This window comes from Oncorhynchus gorbuscha, linkage group LG24 (assembly GCF_021184085.1).
Source record: "Oncorhynchus gorbuscha isolate QuinsamMale2020 ecotype Even-year linkage group LG24, OgorEven_v1.0, whole genome shotgun sequence".
In the NCBI taxonomy this organism is placed as follows: Eukaryota; Metazoa; Chordata; class Actinopteri; order Salmoniformes; family Salmonidae; genus Oncorhynchus; species Oncorhynchus gorbuscha.
The window spans coordinates 17,405,340-17,425,957 of NC_060196.1; the positions used below are offsets into that span (position 1 = coordinate 17,405,340).

Sequence of the window (20,618 nt, forward strand, 5' to 3'; positions counted from 1 at the left end):
AGCTTCTTTTAAGCAGCGTTGTTCTTGTAAGACGCGATCACACACACACACGCGCGTTCGTTCCACACACACACACACACACACACACACACACACACACACACACACACACACACACACACACACACACACACACACACACACACACACACACACACACACACACACACACACACACACACACACACACACACACACACACACACACACGTGCAGACACACGCGTACGTTCCCTCACACACACAAACACACACACAGACACGTACAGACACACGCGTTTGTTCCCTCACACACACACACAAACACACACACACACACGTACAGACACACGCGTTCGTTCCCTCACACACACAAACACACACACACCCACGTACAGACACACGCGTTCGTTCCCTCACACACACAAACACACACACACACGTACAGACACACGCGTTCGTTCCCTCACACACACAAACACACACACACACACATACAGACACACGCGTTCGTTCCCTCACACACACACACACTCACACAAAGGAGTGCAATCCATCACGTCACTCATAGCTTTCACTAGTATGTAACACATCGAATCGATTTACCTCAATTTGCCTCAAAAAGTGTCACGTGAGCTAAAGGAGCGTCGATACGCCTTGGCACTACCCCCGCCAACAGGCATCTGTCTTTTTAGCTTAGCTTCGACGTATTCCCAAAGTGTTGCCAGCCTCATTCATTTTGGGGCAACATTAGATTGATTACGCGGAATTTGTCGGTTATGACAATGAAACAGTGTGAAGTAAACACAGCGAGGTCTAGGATGTGATGTGTGCGCCTCCAGTGCAGTGTGTGTGGTGTGTGTGCGTGCGCGCGTGCGTGCGTGTCGCCTCATGCCTGAGTGTCTGAAACTCCCAACGTGGTGGATTGACTTTGTCTTCAACTGGTCTGTTTTTTTTATTACTATGGTAAGCTGGGTAAATAGTATCCTGAGAGAGAGAAAATCAAAGGGTTCTTCCCTTCCTCCTCCCAGCTAGTGGAGACATTGGGAATCCACGGCAGGTGCAGTGACAGAGTATGCCTACCTCTTGATGTTGAGAGAGAGAGAGAGAGAGAGAGAGAGAGAGAGAGAGAGAGAGAGAGAGAGAGAGAGAGTGTTAATGCATTCATGTCTGATTGTATTCATGATTGAGAGATGAAGAAGGTACTTCTGAAAGTAGACACGAGAGAGAGTACCTTTCGCTGTATGAGAGAAAGAGATATTACCACTAAGACGTGTTGGGAGGTGAAGGTAGAAGAGAGAGACTACCTTTAGTTGTAGGAGAGAAGGAGCAAGATAGCATACCTCTGTACATAGGCAGGTGTAAATGAAACCCGGAGAGGTGTTCTGTCAGAAAGGCCACCTGGCGTCCTAATTGTACAATTAAACCCCTTTTTGCACCAATAAGACGGGCCAATAATTTAGGCGCACTCAGGATCTCCGGTAATGAACCTCAAGGCAGTATTTCACCACTAATGACTGAGACTATTTATATACACGACTGTGCCACCTTACAGGTGCCCATTTAGGCTGATCCATTTGGTTCTGATGGGAGGAAGGAGTCCATTGTATGAGGCCAAGGCAGTATGGCCGCCACTCTTTTGCCAATTATCGTCGAGTTCCCCATGTACCTTTCTGACATTTCCGAGAAATTATGTTTTGTAATATAGCATTTGGATGAATTTAGTACAGAATCTCACCATGCCACCATTTTAACAGTAGTGCTGTCAGCACAGTAGAACAGAATAAAGCTGGTCGACTTGTTCTTTCCATTCCCCAATCTCTCTCTCTCTCTTTTTTCTCAGTTTTTTCTTTCTCACTTCTTCTCAGAAAAAGAAGCCCTTGAGATGGTCCAGTATAAAACTCACATTGTAGTCCTTACACTCTTAGAAAAAGAAGCCCTTGAGATGGTCCAGTATAAAACTCACATTGTAGTCCTTACACTCTTAGAAAAAGAAGCCCTTGAGATGGTCCAGTATAAAACTCACATTGTAGTCCTTACACTCTTAGAAAAAGAAGCTCTTGAGATGGTCCAGTATAAAACTCACATTGTAGTCCTTACACTCTTAGAAAAAGAAGCCCTTGAGATGGTCCAGTATAAAACTCACATTGTAGTCCTTACACTCTTAGAAAAAGAAGCCCTTGAGATGGTCCAGTATAAAACTCACATTGTAGTCCTTACACTCTTAGAAAAAGGGTACCAAAAGGCTTCTTCAGCTGTCCCTACAGCGGAACCCTTTTTGGTTCTAGGTACAAGCCTTTTTGGTTCTAGGTACAAGCCTTTTTGGTTCCATGAAGAGCCGCATTGTGGAAAGGGTTCAACATGGACCCCAAAAGGGTTCTACTTGGAACCAAAAGAGACCTGTAACCAAAAAGGGTTCTTAAAAGGGTTCTCTATGAGGACAGCCGGAGAACACACAGAGTGTATGCGATTTGAGTTTTTTTTTAAATGAAAGAGAGACAAAAAGAGAGGGAGAGAGAGAGGGAAGGAGTAAAGGGTCATAGAGGAGTGGAGAGGGGTGGAGGGGGTAGGGCATCCACAAGGATGAATTTAGTGCATTCTCTCACCCTGCCACCATCTTAACAGTAGTGTGCTGACAGAACAGAAGAAAGCTGGTCAACCTGTTCTCTCTCTCTCTCTCTCTCTCTCTCTCTCTCTCTCTCTCTCTCTCTCTCTCTCTCTTTTTTTTCTCAGTTTCTTTATTTCTCCCTCTTTCTCAGAAAAGTATGTCCTTGAGAAAGTCCAGTGGAAAACTCACATTATAGTCCTTCTGTGATCTGAATCATTTAAATATTTTTCTGAAATGATAGAGCAACGAAGAGAGAGAAAGAGATGGGTGAAGGGGGTGGGGCACTCACCAGGTCTCAACGCAGGGGAATAACAAATACCAATCTAACAGATGAGCAAGCCCAAACCCCGGTACATATTTTGCCCCGACATTGCCTTACCTAGCCAAGCATTAAATCCCCTGCCGCCGGTACAGATAGCTACAGACATGAGTTAAGGCTGTGGCGGAGACTGCCTCCTTCAGGAATCACTATCTGCACACATTATAAGAGGCTAACCAGTGTGAGTGTTAGTGGGGAAATTGCGTTGGGTTTCAGGTGAAAGCTAACAGACCGTCGCTAATAGTAATAACAAGGGTACTTTCATCGTGAGAGAAAGAATATGATTAAACGCTTGTAGTAGGCAGAGGTTGAGCAACAAACGTCAGGCAAATTGAGCTTTGTCTGACGTTTGTTGCCATCTAATGAACACAAAGAAGGACAAAAACGGTGTATTTTGTCACTCAGTTACCAAAAAACACAGACTAGCCAACCCCAATGAAGTTCTGACATTTTGTCTGCCATTCATTTGCTATTATTGATTCAAATGACCCGAATGGTGTAGATGCAGTTATTAGACACAAAGTTGTTCAAAAGTAACTAAGCCTGTGTGTCCTTGTGTCTCTTGTCACAGGTGGCTAACCTGGCCTGCTCCATCTCTAACAACGAGGAGGGTGTGAAGCTGGTTCGCATGGCCGCCACCCAGATCGACAGCCTCTGCCCACAGGTAAGCAGCACCTCACTGTGCCGTGTGTCGTGGATCCTGTTCAGTAGAGAGAGAGAAAAAGAAAAACATTTTGATACATAGTGAACCAGGGGAGGGTAACTACCTGAACCCCCCCCTCCCCCCCGAACCAATTGTTGTTTTCCATTGCAAAATGTGATTGTGATACTACTCCCTACTGAACATGACCCTGGTAATAACACCAGCCATCGGAGGTACCCGGTTGAGCTGTTTTACATTCATTTTAGAGTCATAAAAAACAAAAACACACTGTGTTATTTGGTTGCCATTCCATTGGAAAGAGAGTGCATTGGGAAGTGCCATTGAATTGAGAATAAGTATGTATTATTAAATATCTCTCCGAATAACTACACTCTAAAACCAACTTTTTAACAATGATAAAAGAAAACCCACACAGTGCTGGTACATGGTGAGCAAGACGGAGTAGTACAACTTCAGTACGAATGTGAATCAGTGGAATGTATAAACTTTGCCGGAGGGCAACTTTGTATGGGCACAGGCAGTGTTCTTCATCTGTGTACTGTGTGTGTGTCTGTGTGGGTAACAAGACAAGAGAAAGGGAACACACAAAGAGAGAGAGAGAGGGCAGAGAGCGAGAGAGGGCAGAGAGCGAGAGAGGGCAGAGAGCGAGAGAGAGGGGGGAGGGGGAGCAGAGAGAGAGAGGGGCAGAGAGAGAGAGACAGGGGGGCAGAGAGAGAGTGATTGGGAGGGAGAGGGAAAAAGATTGAGAGGACAGAAAGAGGGAGCACAGAAAGAGAAGAGGAGTGAGAGAGGGAGAGCAGAGAGAAAGAGAAGGTTATAGGAGAAAGACAGATGGGAGCTCTAGCCTCCCGGAGCAGTCTTCCTCTGGATGTCTGACAGAGGAAAAGGTGGGAATCGATAGGTTGTTTCCAAGGGTTGGGGCATTTTCACAGGGGACCCTGTGCTCACTAACGGAAGTGAAGAAAGGAGAGGAAGGAGGGATTAAGGGAAGGGGCAGTTCTTAACATTCAAGGTGCAAGACTCTCGGAGACTCACACTGGGCCCACAGTACACCGACCGAGATCCACATGTTAATAAACTGACCTCCACTGAGTCAAGACTAGTATTAGAAAACTTTGGAAGGGGATTGCAAGTTTTAAGTTCCCAGCTGTCGCTTTTTTGCTTGGCAACGGCCTCAACATAGAAAAAGCGCTAAGCTATAGAGGGAAGAGGGATAAGTGACACAAAGAAAGAAAAAAGGAAAGGTAGGGGCAAAATAGATGGCTGTTTTGTCATTTTGAAAAAGCACTGTCAAAGGCCAAAGAGGCCGACACGTGAGCTTGAATCAAAAATAGTGATACTAGCAAGACTAGTGTGCGAGTTTGTCTTTTCTTTTAAGTAATCACACTATTCCCACGTGCATTACAAGAAGATGACTCAGATGTGTGTGTGCTTTTTGGAATTGTGTGTTTTGCCAGGAAGTCGGTTTGACAGGGGGGGTTAAAGACAAAAGAAAACTGGGAACAGAACAAAATGTTATGTAAGATGAGTGTGAGCGGCCCCGGTGTATTACCTGACTGTCTTTACTTGATTCCAGGCATCATTAGTGGCTGTCAAACCCTGAACCCTGATCAGACTCTTTAGCAGAGGTCTCTTTTAGGCTTAACGGAGCTAAAAGTAGAAACTGTAAATGCAAAGAGTAATTCAAGTGTTTATTAACTTTTTGATTTAAAAAAAAATATGTCTGTTTATTCCTGATTTTAAACAGGTATAACAGACATTTTAGTTTTTTTCTGATATAAACAGAAACGAAATGGTAGAAAGATGCATGGAACATAGTGAGAAGGCCGGTGGGTCCAGGATTCAATCCCACACAGGCAGGGATTGCATATGAGCTCAACGTACTTCAGCAAAGACTTAAAATATAGTATTTTTTTAAACCTCATTTTCCAAGCTTTAACAAGCTTAACAAGGACTTTAAAAAAAATGTTCTGGATGAATCCACAGCCCCATATGTAAGTAGAAAATAAGGGAAAACTATCAGGGCCTCCTGAGTTGTGCAGCACTCAGAGGACAGCTCATCGCGCCACAGCAACTCCTTGTGTTGGGCCAGGTGCCTGCAGGCTGACTCCGGTAGCCAGTTGAACAGTATTTCCTCCGACACATTGGTGCGGCGGCTTCCAGGTCAATCGGGCGGATGTTAAGGAGCGCGGTTAGGCGGGTCATGTTTCGGAGGATGCATGACACCCCCTTCGCCTCTCCCCAGCCCTTTGGTTGAGTTGCAGCCATGAGACAAGATTGACATCGGGGAGAAAAGAGGGGTAAAATGGTGGTTGTGTAGGGAAAATTGTGGTTGTCTCACCTTAAGATGATTGCGCTGAGTTGCTCTGGATAAGGGCATCTGCTAAATTACTGAAATGTACAAAATAAAAAGATATTATCTTGATTGGTTTAGTCATACAGGCCTACAGTAGTAATGGCACCCTGTCTATTGCGTTACCATTCGTTGTTGAATAAATATGAATATATTAACTGGACATTATCCACCTGTTAGATCATTAGTTCTCATTCCAGGGAATAACAATGTTATTTCTCTTATGAAGACATCCAGTTTTCCAAACGATCCTGCTGTTCAATCTGCTGGAAATGTACCCAGAGAACCCTCTCCCTTAAAGGGATAGTTCACCCAACACAAAATGACATACCCCAAACCAAAGTCTTACCAAAGTCTTACCTTACCATGACAATTTGGGTGAACTATCCCTTTAATGTTCTCAAGGAACCTGACTGCAGAAAGGGATCTAGACTGTGCTATAGCCTACGGCTATAGCCTACTGTACCGCCGGTGCGGTCCATTTCACACCCTCTACTCTATCTAGCGGTTGTACCAATGCTCATGCAAGGCGTCGTACTTCTTTAATTAGTCTAATGTGTATAGCAAGGAAGTTCATCATTGAAGTACAGCCGTGGTCATGGCTTGTCATGCAGAGTTTCCTTAGAAGACACTTCAGTCTTTTTGTCTAGGTCAGCGGTTTGAAGTACAGCCGTGGTCATGGCTTGTCATGCAGAGTTTCCTTAGAAGACACTTCAGTCTTTTTGTCTAGGTCAGGGGTTTGAAGTACAGCCGTGGTCATGGCTTGTCATGCAGAGTTTCCTTAGAAGACACTTCAGTCTTTTTGTCTAGGTCAGCGGTTTGAAGTACAGCCGTGGTCATGGCTTGTCATGCAGAGTTTCCTTAGAAGACACTTCAGTCTTTTTGTCTAGGTCAGGGGTTTGAAGTACAGCCGTGGTCATGGCTTGTCATGCAGAGTTTCCTTAGAAGACACTTCAGTCTTTTTGTCTAGGTCAGGGGTTTGAAGTACAGCCGTGGTCATGGCTTGTCATGCAGAGTTTCCTTAGAAGACACTTCAGTCTTTTTGTCTAGGTCAGGGGTTTGAAGTACAGCCGTGGTCATGGCTTGTCATGCAGAGTTTCCTTAGAAGAAACTTCAGTCTTTTGTCTAGGTCAGGGTTTGAAGTACAGCCGTGGTCATGGCTTGTCATGCAGAGTTTCCTTAGAAGACACTTCAGTCTTTTTGTCTAGGTCAGGGGTTTGAAGTACAGCCGTGGTCATGGCTTGTCATGCAGAGTTTCCTTAGAAGACACTTCAGTCTTTTTGTCTAGGTCAGGGGTTTGAAGTACAGCCGTGGTCATGGCTTGTCATGCAGAGTTTCCTTAGAAGAAACTTCAGTCTTTTTGTCTAGGTCAGGGGTTTGAAGTACAGCCGTGGTCATGGCTTGTCATGCAGAGTTTCCTTAGAAGACACTTCAGTCTTTTTGTCTAGGTCAGGGGTTTGAAGTACAGCCGTGGTCATGGCTTGTCATGCAGAGTTTCCTTAGAAGACACTTCAGTCTTTTGTCTAGGTCAGGGGTTTGAAGTACAGCCGTGGTCATGGCTTGTCATGCAGAGTTTCCTTAGAAGACACTTCAGTCTTTTTGTCTAGGTCAGGGGTTTGAAGTACAGCCGTGGTCATGGCTTGTCATGCAGAGTTTCCTTAGAAGAAACTTCAGTCTTTTGTCTAGGTCAGGGGTTTGAAGTACAGCCGTGGTCATGGCTTGTCATGCAGAGTTTCCTTAGAAGACACTTCAGTCTTTTTGTCTAGGTCAGGGGTTTGAAGTACAGCCGTGGTCATGGCTTGTCATGCAGAGTTTCCTTAGAAGACACTTCAGTCTTTTTGTCTAGGTCAGGGGTTTGAAGTACAGCCGTGGTCATGGCTTGTCATGCAGAGTTTCCTTAGAAGACACTTCAGTCTTTTTGTCTAGGTCAGGGGTTTGAAGTCAGAAGTCTTGGAAAGCCACCCGGTTATATTCCAGCCCAGCAACAACACATGATTTCACTTAACATGGTCTTCGGTCTGGAAAGGAGAACGATTATATGATGATCTTCATTAGATGTGTTAGTGCTGGGCTAGAATAAAACCCTGCACGGCCTGTATTGTAAGCACTCCAGGACTGGATTTGGAGATCCCCTTGACTTAGGTGGTCCTACACACGCAAACACCTTTTCTCTCAACCTTCACTCTCTACCCCCCAGGTGATCAACGCGGCCCTCACCCTGGCTGCTCGGCCCCAGAGCAAGGTTGCCCAGGACAACATGGATGTGTTTAAGGACCAATGGGAGAAGCAGGTGCGCATCCTCACTGAGGCCGTCGATGATATCACTTCTGTGGATGACTTCCTGTCCGTGTCAGGTATGGAATCGGGAAAGATTAGAAAATATTGACAATGTTGTACACTGTTAAAAGTAAGTGCTTTTTAACACTAATACCAGTTGCAACTGAGCTCCCACCAACAGGAGGAGGCTGGTGGGAGGAGCTATAGGAAGACGGGCAGATGGTAATGGCTGGAATGGAATATAGCTTCTATAGCTTCCTATAGCTTCTCCCACCAGCCTCCACCGCCACCAACATATCGCCTCTCTCGGATTCTAACGGTTTATTGTATAACAGTTCTTGACACCTGGGGACGTATGTATCAAATGTCTCAGAGTAGGAGTGCTGATTAAGAATCAGTTTGACCTTTTTCGTTTAAAATGGAAGAGATTACATGGACATGGGGGGGGCCCTGATCCTGGGTCAGCACTGCTCCTCTGAGATGCTTGACACATACAGCTAGGTGTGTTTGTACAGTGTATAGGTAAGTAAGATGTTTTTCCCACAGAAAGACGCATTTATCCCACATCGTTTCTGCTCCCATTTAGAGAAAGGAGAAAGCTTTCTTGTAGATACCTATATGGCTTCTAATGATGATGACTGTGATCTATTTAATACAGATGACCATGATAATTAAGTGATTTAGTCATTAGGAAATACAACGGTTGAACATAATATTCTCTCCTTTTACGGGATTTAAGCTTTGTAGGCCATAATGGGTACGTGGCTATTGACGCAGTTCCAGGACAAAAACATGCTTTCTCGAGAGTGAGTGAGTGAGTGAATGAGTGAGTGGTGAGTGAGTGGTGAGTGAGTGGTGAGTGAGTGAGTGGTGAGGGAGTGAGTGAATGAGGGAGTGAGTGAGGGAGTGAGTGAGTTAGTTCGTTCCATTTGGGATGCATGCTTTGTCCTTTCATCTGAACAAAACCCTCGGTGGGGTGGGGTCACCCACTCGCTGTGTTACTCTGATGGAGCTTGTTAATAATGCTACAGTAGTCTGGGTAACAGAGGCGACAAAGATATAGGTTGGTTCAAAATGATTCGCCTTCAATAGAGGAGAACACATATACACACACACATGCTGACACACACACACATGCTGACACACACACACATGCTGACACACACACACATGCTGACACACACACACATGCTGACACACACACACATGCTGACACACACACACATGCTGACACACACACACATGCGAGCATGCACACACACGTGTAAGCACATACACACATGGGCATACACGTTCACACACAGTACAGGTCACCGTTATGGGAGCGTTGTTTCCAAAACTCTGTCCACGGAACCCCAAGGGGTGCAGTTTTTGGTTTTTGCCCTAATAATCAACTAATAATCAACTGTGTAACGTGCACCACTTGGGGTTCCGAGGACCGAGTTTGGGAAACTCTGTAGTAGAATCTTTTGAAAGACTACCACCTCATTCTGCAACTGTCTATAATGTAGTCAACTGTCTATAATGTCTATAATGTCTAATGTCTATAATGTAGTCAAGGACTCTTGTCAATGAAAAGGGTTAGAATGATTGTGCAATGCGCTTTCGGGATATCTGGGCTTTCTCTTTTTTTTATCAAACAGCAGTTGTCCCTCTAAGTTACTAAGCTATGCCTTGACACATGTTTGTGCCTAACGAACAACATGCCTCCCTTCATCTCTACCCCACAGAAAACCACATTCTGGAGGACGTGAACAAGTGCGTGATCGCCCTGCAGGAGGGTGACGTGGACACCCTGGACCGCACGGCGGGCGCCATCAGGGGCCGGGCGGCCCGCGTCGTTCACATTATCAACGCGGAGATGGAGAACTACGAGCCAGGCGTTTACACCGAGCGCGTTCTGGAGTCTATCAAGCTGCTGTCTGAGACCGGTGAGTTGGTCGTAATGTACACACACACACACACACACACACACACACACACACACACACACACACACACACACACACACACACACACACACACACACACACACACACACACACACACACACACACACACACACACACACACACACACACACACACACACACACAAGACCAACCAGTCAGTGGTGGCTCCTCAGGGGAGGACCATCCTCCTCATTGAAAAAGTTATCATTTTTAGATAGAACTGTAGTAAATATATTCACATCCCCAAATAATTTATTAAAACACACCGTTTCATAATGATGGTCTAAAGTATCCTCAACAGCACTCCGGAGGACAGCTACAGTAGCTTCCATCCTCTTCTTGGTACAGTGACTTCAATTCAAAAACCTAGGAGGCTCTTGGTTCTCATCCCCTTCCATAGACTTCCACAGTACTTATGCCGTCCTCCAACCTATCAGAACTCTTGCGGCATGAACTGACATGTTGTCTAGTACAGAAAGCATAAGCTACAGATACGTAGCTAGCACTGCAGTGTATAAAATGTCATTTTTTTCTCACTTTCAGTTTCACTTACTTAGCTAGCAAATGCAGCTAGCTAGTTTAGTCACTCAATACCCGACTCAAACAGAGGGATGCTATGTTAGCTACCTGGCTATGACTATCCAACACAGCACTGAAACTCTTCCAAGTCCATTTATTGCCACCGGGGCCCGCCAGGTATAATTGCTTACTGACTGTACACTGTAACATTACTGCATGATTGTAGCAGGTTTACGGACACATTAGTTCTATTAGCTATGTTGACTAAGACGTTACTTTAGCTAATAATGGGGACAATTATGTAAGCTGTGTGTTGCAGTTTGGCTTGGAAAGTTTTTTTCACGGCTTATGTGTTGTTCATTGAAGTCCACAAACAAAGGGAAAAGGTGAGAGGATGAGTCTGCATAGAGGTGAGAAGGAATACAACTTGGCTGTTAAGAAAGTGAACTGTGTTTATGCGTGATCAGGGGTGTATTCGTTCTGCCGATTCTGTTGAAAACCTTTTCTTAAATGGAAGCAAACAAAACGGGGATAAGAATACCAGAATTAGTCCAATAGAAACTCTTGTTTGCAATTGTTGGACTAATTATTACACCCTAGATAAGCTAGATGCTGGCAAGTGTGTGCAAGGCAGTATTGAACGTGTCACTGTCTGTCCATGTGTAGTTGCCTAAACCTATCAATGTTAGATTGAACTGGGTGAATGGAATATGAAAAACAGTTATCCAACATACTGAAATAGAAATAATGCCATGCTCATGAAAAAAAAGAGGAATAGTGCTGTCCCTGACTGAAAAAATATCTTGGTCAACTGAGAGTCTTCTGTTCTCTCTCGATCAATCGATTGGTCGACATTTTTAAAGTGTATTTTTCCACATATAGACACACCCTATGTTTGAATAAACTCAACTATAGGTAGGCTACTGAGCTTGTCTGATGCTTTAAGAGCTGCAAAAAAAAATGAAGACACAAATGACTGAAGAGGGAGCCAGAGATCAATATAGCCTAACCAGAAGAAAAATTAACGTTTCCCAAACGCCCTCCTCCTGCTGCCTGATGCTGATGGTCTTTGCAGATTCTGGATTTAAGCGGTTATAGGCTACACCAACGGTCTGCCTACCTGTAGTGGATTTTATTCAATCATACGGTGTGTCTATATCTGGAAAAATACAGTTATCGTTCCATTTCTACTGATCTGAATGCCATTTACGAATGCCATTTATCTAAATGAAAATTAAACCAATCTAGAAGTAACATCTATTGTCATTGCCAATATCTAAAAATAGCCTACATGAAGCCAACAAATAAAATCATTGCAGCCTGCAGGTAGAAAATATCCTGAGAAACATAGATATCTTTTAAGTCACATTAGCTATGCACTAGAACTTGCCTGCAAGTAACTTGAAACATTGTATCAACTATTAACTCAGTATGGGCCAAAGCTGGATGCTAGCAAACTGGCAACATTCTATAAAATATTCTGGGCCCTCAGAGTTTCCAGCACCAGTGAGCTATGGAGAGACAGACACAGCTGTGGGCTATTTGCGCAAGTAATCAGGTAGGCCTTTTTTAATGACGTTTCCACCGGATCAGAGTGTGAAATTTCTTCCCCCCTTTGATGCTGAGTTGTTATCGAAAGGGAGAGAGCTGGGAATATTTTTCAAATCGGCTACGTTGAGGAACTATTGTCATTCTCGTTGGATGTAAAAATAGACTTTGTGTACTTGTTGTTTGAGGCAAAGAGAAAATGACTTTGAGAATGGTGGTGGTGAGTGATGGTGAGATAAGACAATCGGAAATAGTATCAGATCCCCAAATGGGCGCATTTATAAGCCTACATTTGCGTGCAGGCCAGATAGCCTAAGCCTACTTCTATGCGTAATCACGTGTGTGTCCTTACTCAAGATTGACAGGAGTGCTACAAACAAAATGCAATTAAATAAATCAAAACTTGTATAGGCCAGGTTGTGCCATCTGCAAACAACGTGTCCACTCCTACAATGACAAGGGTAAGAGTGTAATAATGATATATTAAATGTATTAACAGAAATGATCGGAAAACATCGGAGATTAGAAATGATGGTAATTAACGGTAAATGTACTACTGGTGATACTGGTGTATGACTAACTAAATCTCAGTCGACCAACAGCCTATCGAACAAACAATCGTCCAGTCGACTAAATGGGGTCAGCCCTTTTAAAGAGGAATGAAAAAGGTACTAGTAGATACCATGGAAACCTGGGATATGACTAAGCCAGCCAATCAAACTGTTTAATACAGTTTTTCATACACAGCAGGACTGATACTGGCCCACACTCAAAGCTATATATGTTTTTTGTCTAGTTGATTGGATTTGATGCCATGTACAAAATGTAAACATACAGTATATATCCTATATTCTCTTTTCTTTATGTATTTTCCCTCATATATACATTCTGCTCTGTACAAAGCTGTCATCAAAGCAGAGTTGGCTACTTTGAAGAATCTTCAATATAAATATATTTAGATTTGTTTTAACACTTTTTTTTGGTTGCGACAGTACATGATTCTAAATGTGTTATTTCATAGTTTTGATGTCATCACTATTATTCTACAATGTAGAAAATAGTACAAATAAAGAAAAACCCTTCAATGAGTAGGTGTGTCCAAACCTTTGACTGGGACTGTCCGTTCTGCTGAAATGTAGGGAGGGGAGGAAGAGTAGGAGAAAGGGAGAGGATGGAGAGAAGGGAGAGGAGGATGAAGAGAGGGGAGAAGTGGATGGGGAGAGGGCGAGGCGGGAGAGAAGAGAATGGGCAGAGGACAACGAAGAGGGGGGAGAGGAGGATGGAGAGATGGATAGAGAGAGGGGGATAGATACAGTTCACCAGGGATCAATAGAGGTGCTTTATGGTGCAGATCAGATGTGCATGGAGGCTTTTAACAAACACCACCGCCACTAAAACACAAGGAGGGGAGGAACAAGCAACAAAACACCTCTCCATCAAAGAGAAATATAGTTAAGACGAATAAGAACCCGGTCAGAGTCAGTCCCAACCCCCTGCCGCCTTCTATATTTCAATTAGCAGCATCAATCGAGCATGCAACCGCAACCAAACCCCATGAAGGTTAATGTGCGACACGTCTCCTCCTTTGACTGAGCGGGCGTTAGCTAGCTAACGGGTTTGAACAGTTCAAAACTCGACATTACCATGTTTTTTTCTCCTTGCTCTTTTTTTCTCTTCCTTAAAAAAAGGAGCGAGGCAGGCAGTTTATATTCATTTCACTGAGGGCAGGAGGGGGACAGGGAAAGAGTGGCTCCGACACGAGTGTGGTTTGACTCTCATTAGCCTTTAATAACCTCTGATAAGGGGAGAACACATCCTTATGAATTCATATCATTATTCATCCACTGCCTTTTTTTAGGCAGCCCCCAAAGTGACTTTGTGGGGCGTTGTAGTACAGTATAGTATCTCCCAGACAGGTACGAATACCCGGAGATGTGACCATGTGCTCTTCACTGTACTGAACTTTACTGTACTACTTTACTTACTGCACTGTACTACTTAACTTACTGTACTATACTTACTGTACTGTACTACTTTACTTACTGTAATGTACTACTTAACTTATTCTACTATACTGTACTACTTTACTTACTGTACTGTACTACTTAACTTACTGTACTGCACTATACTTACTGTACTGTACTACTTTACTTACTGTAAGTACTACTGTACTTACTGCACTGTACTACTTTACTTACTGTACTGTACTGTACTACTTTACTTACTGTACTGTATTGTACTACTTTACTTACTGTACTGTACTGCACTACTTTACTTACTGTGCTGCACTACTTTACTTACTGTACTGTACTGCACTACTTTACTTACTGTGCTGCACTACTTTACTTACTGTACTGTACTACTTTACTTACTGTATTGTGCTACTTTACTTACTGTACTGTACTGTACTACTTTACTTACTGTACTGTATTGTGCTACTTTACTTACTTACTGTACTGTACTACTTTACTTACTGTACTGTACTACTGTACTTACTGCACTGTACTACTTTACTTACTGTACTGTACTACTTTACTTACTGTACTGTATTGTACTACTTTACTTACTGTACTGTACTGCACTACTTTACTTACTGTGCTGCACTACTTTACTTACTGTACTGTACTGCACTACTTTACTTACTGTGCTGCACTACTTTACTTACTGTACTATACTACTTTACTTACTGTATTGTACTACTTTACTTACTTACTTGCTGTATTACATTACTTAGTGTACTGTACTACTTTACTTACTGTACTACTGTACTTACTGCGCTGTACTACTTTACTTACCGTACTGTATTACCTTTCTTACTATACTGTACTACTTTACTTACTGCACTGTACTACTTTACTTACTAACCATACTGTATTACCTTTATTACTATACTGTACTACTTTACTTACTTACTTACTTACTTACTTACTTACTTACTTACTTACTTACTTACTTACTTACTTACCTTACTTACATTACTTAGTGTGCTGTACTACTTTACTTACTGTACTACTTTACTTACTGCACTGTACTACTTTACTTACTTACTTACTGTATTATATTACTTAGTGTACTGTACTACTTTACTTACTGTACTACTGTACTTACTGCACTGTACTACTTTACTTACTGTACTGTACTGCTTTACTTGAATGCAATGTCTTGATTTACGCATCAATAACCATGATTCATATATTTTTGCAATGTGATGCTTATACACTGATACAAGGCTCTACTGTGCAGTACTGTACTGTTCTGTGATGTAGTGCCGATGGATTCAACTTGGACGATTCATTTGAATCTAGTCAACACCATGGAGTTAACTGAGAATTTAGTGAAATGATTAGAATAAACCCTAATTGGAAATGATGGACAGTTTTCTCCTAATTCACAAACTCAGATTCCAGTTGAACTGAGTTGACATAGAACTGACACCAGCCAACCCTGGCCTGTTGAATATGCCACCTATCAACAGTTCCCATAGTCACATTCATAAGGTAGACCCAAGGGGCTGGTTTCCCATACACAGATTAAGCCTAGTCCTGGCTTAAATAGTACTTTCAATCGTGACTCTCCATACACCAAGATTTCTATTCCAGGACTAGGTTTAATCTTTGTCCAGGAAGCCAGGCCGTAGATTCCTCTGTCCTGTGTGTGTGTAAACAACAGGGCGATCCTAACCTAGCACAGCTGGCCCTGATGGCACCGTGTGTGACTTGTTTAACGCTTGTCTATGACTTATCGACTCTGCGGCGAGAGGCACTCGAGTAACGCTGATTGTCTCTTTCATTATCCCGGCAGAGGGGAAATAACCAGAGCAACAATGGATTTCCCACCCTGGTGAATGACTTGTAATGAGAAAGATGGAGGAGAGGACCGATGGAGGGATGGGGCTGCCAGGGTGAGGAAGGATGAATGGGGTCAGGTTTGATACATCTCTAAGGGTGGACTAGCCCTGTGCTACCACGCGGATCTCATGAGCTTGCATAAATAGTGAAACATGTTTATGTAACCTCGCAAGATCAGTGTGGTAGTACGAGGCTAGGGTTGGACCACAGATAATACCTTCCGCCTACATCTATTTGTTTACACTTATTTGTAGCCTTTTCTTCATCTTTTTACTATCAAGGCTAAGAATAAATCAATGTTGACCCGCTACCATTAAAAGTGCATAAGTGTAAAGCATGCCAATTGGACAGTTGCTACTCTGCAGTGTGTCAGGGTTGAATCAATCCGGGCTTAGCATGGTTGAATCAAACTATTTGTGTTCATTTCCTGGTTTTAAAGGATCTCACTCCCTGTCTAAAAACATACAGGGAAATAGAACCCACCACATATGGAGTCGTCAAGCTTCAGGCCACCAACCGAAAGCTGCAAGATCCCCCAGCCGGCAAGGCGAAGAAACATGCCTCCCAGCCCTTGAGCAAGGCAGCCCCCCCCCGCACCTCTCTGATTCAGAAGGGTTGGGTTAAATGCTGAAAACATATTTCGGTTGAATGCATTCAGTTGTGCAACTGACTAGGTATCCCCCTTTCCCCTGTTCCACTGCAACACCAGGAATGCATCCCAAATAGTACCATATTCCTATGAAGTGCATTACTTTTGACAAAAGTAGTTCGCTATGAAGTGAATAGGGACGTAAAGCCATTTGGGACGCAAGCCTGCTGTCATTGGAAGGCCCTGTCCACCTGACTACACGTCCACTGCAGTGTGTGACTTCAACATGGAGGGAACACACAGACACGGTAACAGACTAATCTCACCTTTAGATGCCACTGTGGCATGTTTTGGCCTGGGGCCTGCTCTGTCAGAGGCTAAATTGGTGCCCCCTGAAAGCTGGCGGAGAGATAGTGAGATGTGGAGGTGGAGGGGGGGAGCAAAACAGATGACAATTGGATGAGAGGAGAGAGAGAGAGCAGAGGGTGGAGTCAGTGGTGGAGGTGGGAACAGGTGGCATCCAGGACTGCTATTGCCTGTGTAAACTGCAGGCAGGACTCTGAGGTGTACTGTAGGACTGCCATTTAGTTAGAGTGTCCATCAGAGAGGCATGCGCAAGCGTGTGTGTGTGTGTGTGTGTGTGTGTGTGTGTGTGTGTGTGTGTGTGTGTGTGTGTGTGTGTGTGTGTGTGTGTGTGTGTGTGTGTGTGTGTGTGTGTGTGTGTGTGTGTGTGTGTGTGTGTGTGTGTGTGTGTGTGTGTGTGTGTGTGTATTCGTATTCATGCCAGCCTATTAATGTGTGCTCACCACTCAACGCCAGACTCTGTAACTCAACCCCGGCCCCTCTCTTCCTTAACAATGACCCCAGTCAGATGTATTGCTTGGGGTAGGTAGGACAGACAGTTGGGCTGGGCACACAGTCCATTCCAGATAAATCCTCGTCCTCAACTAAAATCCACCTTTTATGGTGAATCTCCAAAGAAGAATTTCCAGGACTAGGTTTAATCTTTGTCCAGGAAGCCAGGCCATAGATTCCTCTGTCCTGTGTGTGTGTAAACAACAGGGCGATCCTAACCTAGCACAGCTGGCCCTGATGGCACCGTGTGTGACTTGTTTAACGCTTGTTTATGACTTATCGACTCTGCGGCGAGAGGCACTCGAGTAACGCTGGTTGTCTCTTTCATTATCCCGGCAGAGGGGAAATAACCAGAGCAACAATGGATTTCCCACCCTGGTGAATGACTTGTAATGAGAAAGATGGAGGAGAGGAACAATGGAGGGATGGGGCTGCCAGGGTGAGGAAGGATGAATGGGGTCAGGTTTGATACATCTCTAAGGGTGGACTAGCCCTGTGCTACCACGCGGATCTCATGAGCTTGCATAAATAGTGAAACATGTTTATACAGTCGTGACCAAAAGTTTTGAGAATGACACAAATATTAATTTTCACAAAGTCTGCTGCCTCAGTTTGTATGATGGCAATTTGCATATACTCCAGGAAGTTATGTTATGAAGAGTGATCAGATGAATTAATTGCAAAGTCCCTCTTTGCCATGCAAATGAACTTGAATCCCAAAACAACATTTCCACTGCATTTCAGCCCTGCCACAAAAGGACCAGCTGACATCATGTTAGTGATTCTCTCGTTAACACAGCTGTGAGTGTTGATGAGGACAAGGCTGGAGATCCCTCTGTCATGCTGATTGAGTTTGAATAACAGACTGGAAGCTTCAAAAGGAGGGTGGTGCTTGGAATCATTGTTCTTTTACATTACATTTACATTTAAGTCATTTAGCAGACGCTCTTATCCAGAGCGACTTACAAATTGGTGCATTCACCTTATGACATCCAGTGGGACAGTCACTTAACAATAGTGCATCTAAAACTTAGGGGGGGGGTGGGGTGAGAGGGATTACTTAACCTATCCTAGGTATTCCTTAAAGAGGTGGGGTTTCAGGTGTCTCCGGAAGGTGGTGATTGACTCCGCTGTCCTGGCGTCGTGAGGGAGTTTGTTCCACCATTGGGGGGGCCAGGGCAGCGAACAGTTTTGACTGGGCTGAGCGGGAGCTGTACTTCCTCAGTGGTAGGGAGGCGAGCAGGCCAGAGGTGGATGAACGCAGTGCCCTTGTTTGGGTGTAGGGCCTGATCAGAGCCTGGAGGTACTGAGGTGCCGTTCCCCTCACAGCTCCGTAGGCAAGCACCATGGTCTTGTAGCGGATGCGAGCTTCAACTGGAAGCCAGTGGAGAGAACGGAGGAGCGGGGTGACGTGAGAGAACTTGGGAAGGTTGAACACCAGACGGGCTGCGGCGTTCTGGATGAGTTGAAGGGGTTTAATGGCACAGGCAGGGAGCCCAGCCAACAGCGAGTTGCAGTAATCCAGACGGGAGATGACAAGTGCCTGGATTAGGACCTGTGCCGCTTCCTGTGTGAGGCAGGGTCGTACTCTGCGGATGTTGTAGAGCATGAACCTACAGGAACGGGCCACCGCCTTGATGTTAGTTGAGAACGACAGGGTGTTGTCCAGGATCACGCCAAGGTTCTTGGCGCTCTGGGAGGAGGACACAATGGAGTTGTCAACCGTGATGGCGAGATCATGGAACGGGCAGTCCTTCCCCGGGAGGAAGAGCAGCTCCGTCTTGCCGAGGTTCAGCTTGAGGTGGTGATCCGTCATCCACACTGATATGTCTGCCAGACATGCAGAGATGCGATTCGCCACCTGGTCATCAGAAGGGGGAAAGGAGAAGATTAATTGTGTGTCGTCTGCATAGCAATGATAAGAGAGACCATGTGAGGTTATGACAGAGCCAAGTGACTTGGTGTATAGCGAGAATAGGAGAGGGCCAAGAACAGAGCCCTGGGGGACACCAATCATGGTTAACTGCCACCATCATTGCTTTGCACAAAAAGCACCATCATTGCTTTGCACAAAAAGGGCTTCACAGGCAAGGATATTGCTGCCAGTAAGATTACACCTAAATCGGATCATCAAGAACTTCAAGGAGAGCGGTTCAATTGTTGTGAAGAAGGCTTCAGGGCTCCCAAGAAAGTCCAGCAAGCGCCAGGACCATCTCCTAAAGTTGATTCAGCTGTGGGATCGGGGCACCACCTGTACAGAGCTTGCTCAGGAATGGGGGCAGCCAGGTGTGAGTGCATCTGCACACACAGTGAGGCGAAGACTTTTGGAGGATGGCCTGGTGTCAAGAAGGGCAGCAAAGAAGCCACTTCTCTCCAGGAAAAACATCAGGGACAGACTGATATTCTGCAAATGGTACAGGTATTGGACCGCTGAGGACTAGGGTAAAGTCATTTTCTCTGATGAATCCCCTTTCTGATTGTTTGGGGCATCTGGAAAAAAGCTTGTCCGGAGAAGGCAAGGTGAGCGCTACCATCAGTCCTGTGTCATGCCAACAGTAAAACATCCTGAGACCGTTCATGTGTGGGGTTGCTTCTCACCCAATGGAGTGGACTCACTCACAATTTTGCCTAAGAACACAGCCATGAATAAAGAATGGTACCAACACATCCTCCGAGAGCAAATTCTCGCCACCATCCAGGAACAGTTTGGTGACAAACAATGCCTTTTCCAGCATGATGGAACACCTTGCCATGAGGCAAAAGTGATAACTAACTGGTTCAGGGAAAAAAACATCAATATTTTGGGTCCATGGCCAGGAAACTCCCCAGACATTAATTCCATTGAGAACTTGTGGTCAATCCTCAAGAGGTGGGTGGACAAACAAAAACCCACAAGTTCTGACAAACTCCAAGCATTGATTAATGCAAGAATGGGCTGCCATCAGTCAGGATGTGGCCCGGAAGTTAATTGACAGTATGCCAGGGTCGGATTGCAGAAGTCTTGAAAAAGAAGGGTCAACACTGCAAATATTGACTCTTTGCATCAACTTCATGTAATTGTCAATAAAAGCCGTTGACACTTATGAAATGCTATCATTATACTTCAGT

At 44.5% G+C, this 20,618-nt stretch overlaps 1 protein-coding gene across 4 annotated transcripts in view; it reads left to right on the forward strand.

Annotated features, from left to right (window-relative positions):
- LOC124012776 (catenin alpha-2) overlaps positions 1–20,618 on the forward strand; it is a 711,900-nt gene that overhangs the window by 640,584 nt on the left and 50,698 nt on the right. For all 4 annotated transcript variants that reach the window (XM_046326728.1, XM_046326729.1, XM_046326730.1 and 1 more), the window contains 3 exons: positions 3,477–3,569; positions 8,120–8,276; positions 9,930–10,130. In XM_046326728.1, the coding sequence (XP_046182684.1) occupies positions 3,477–3,569; positions 8,120–8,276; positions 9,930–10,130 (451 nt within the window). The remainder of the gene's footprint in view (positions 1–3,476; positions 3,570–8,119; positions 8,277–9,929; positions 10,131–20,618) is intronic.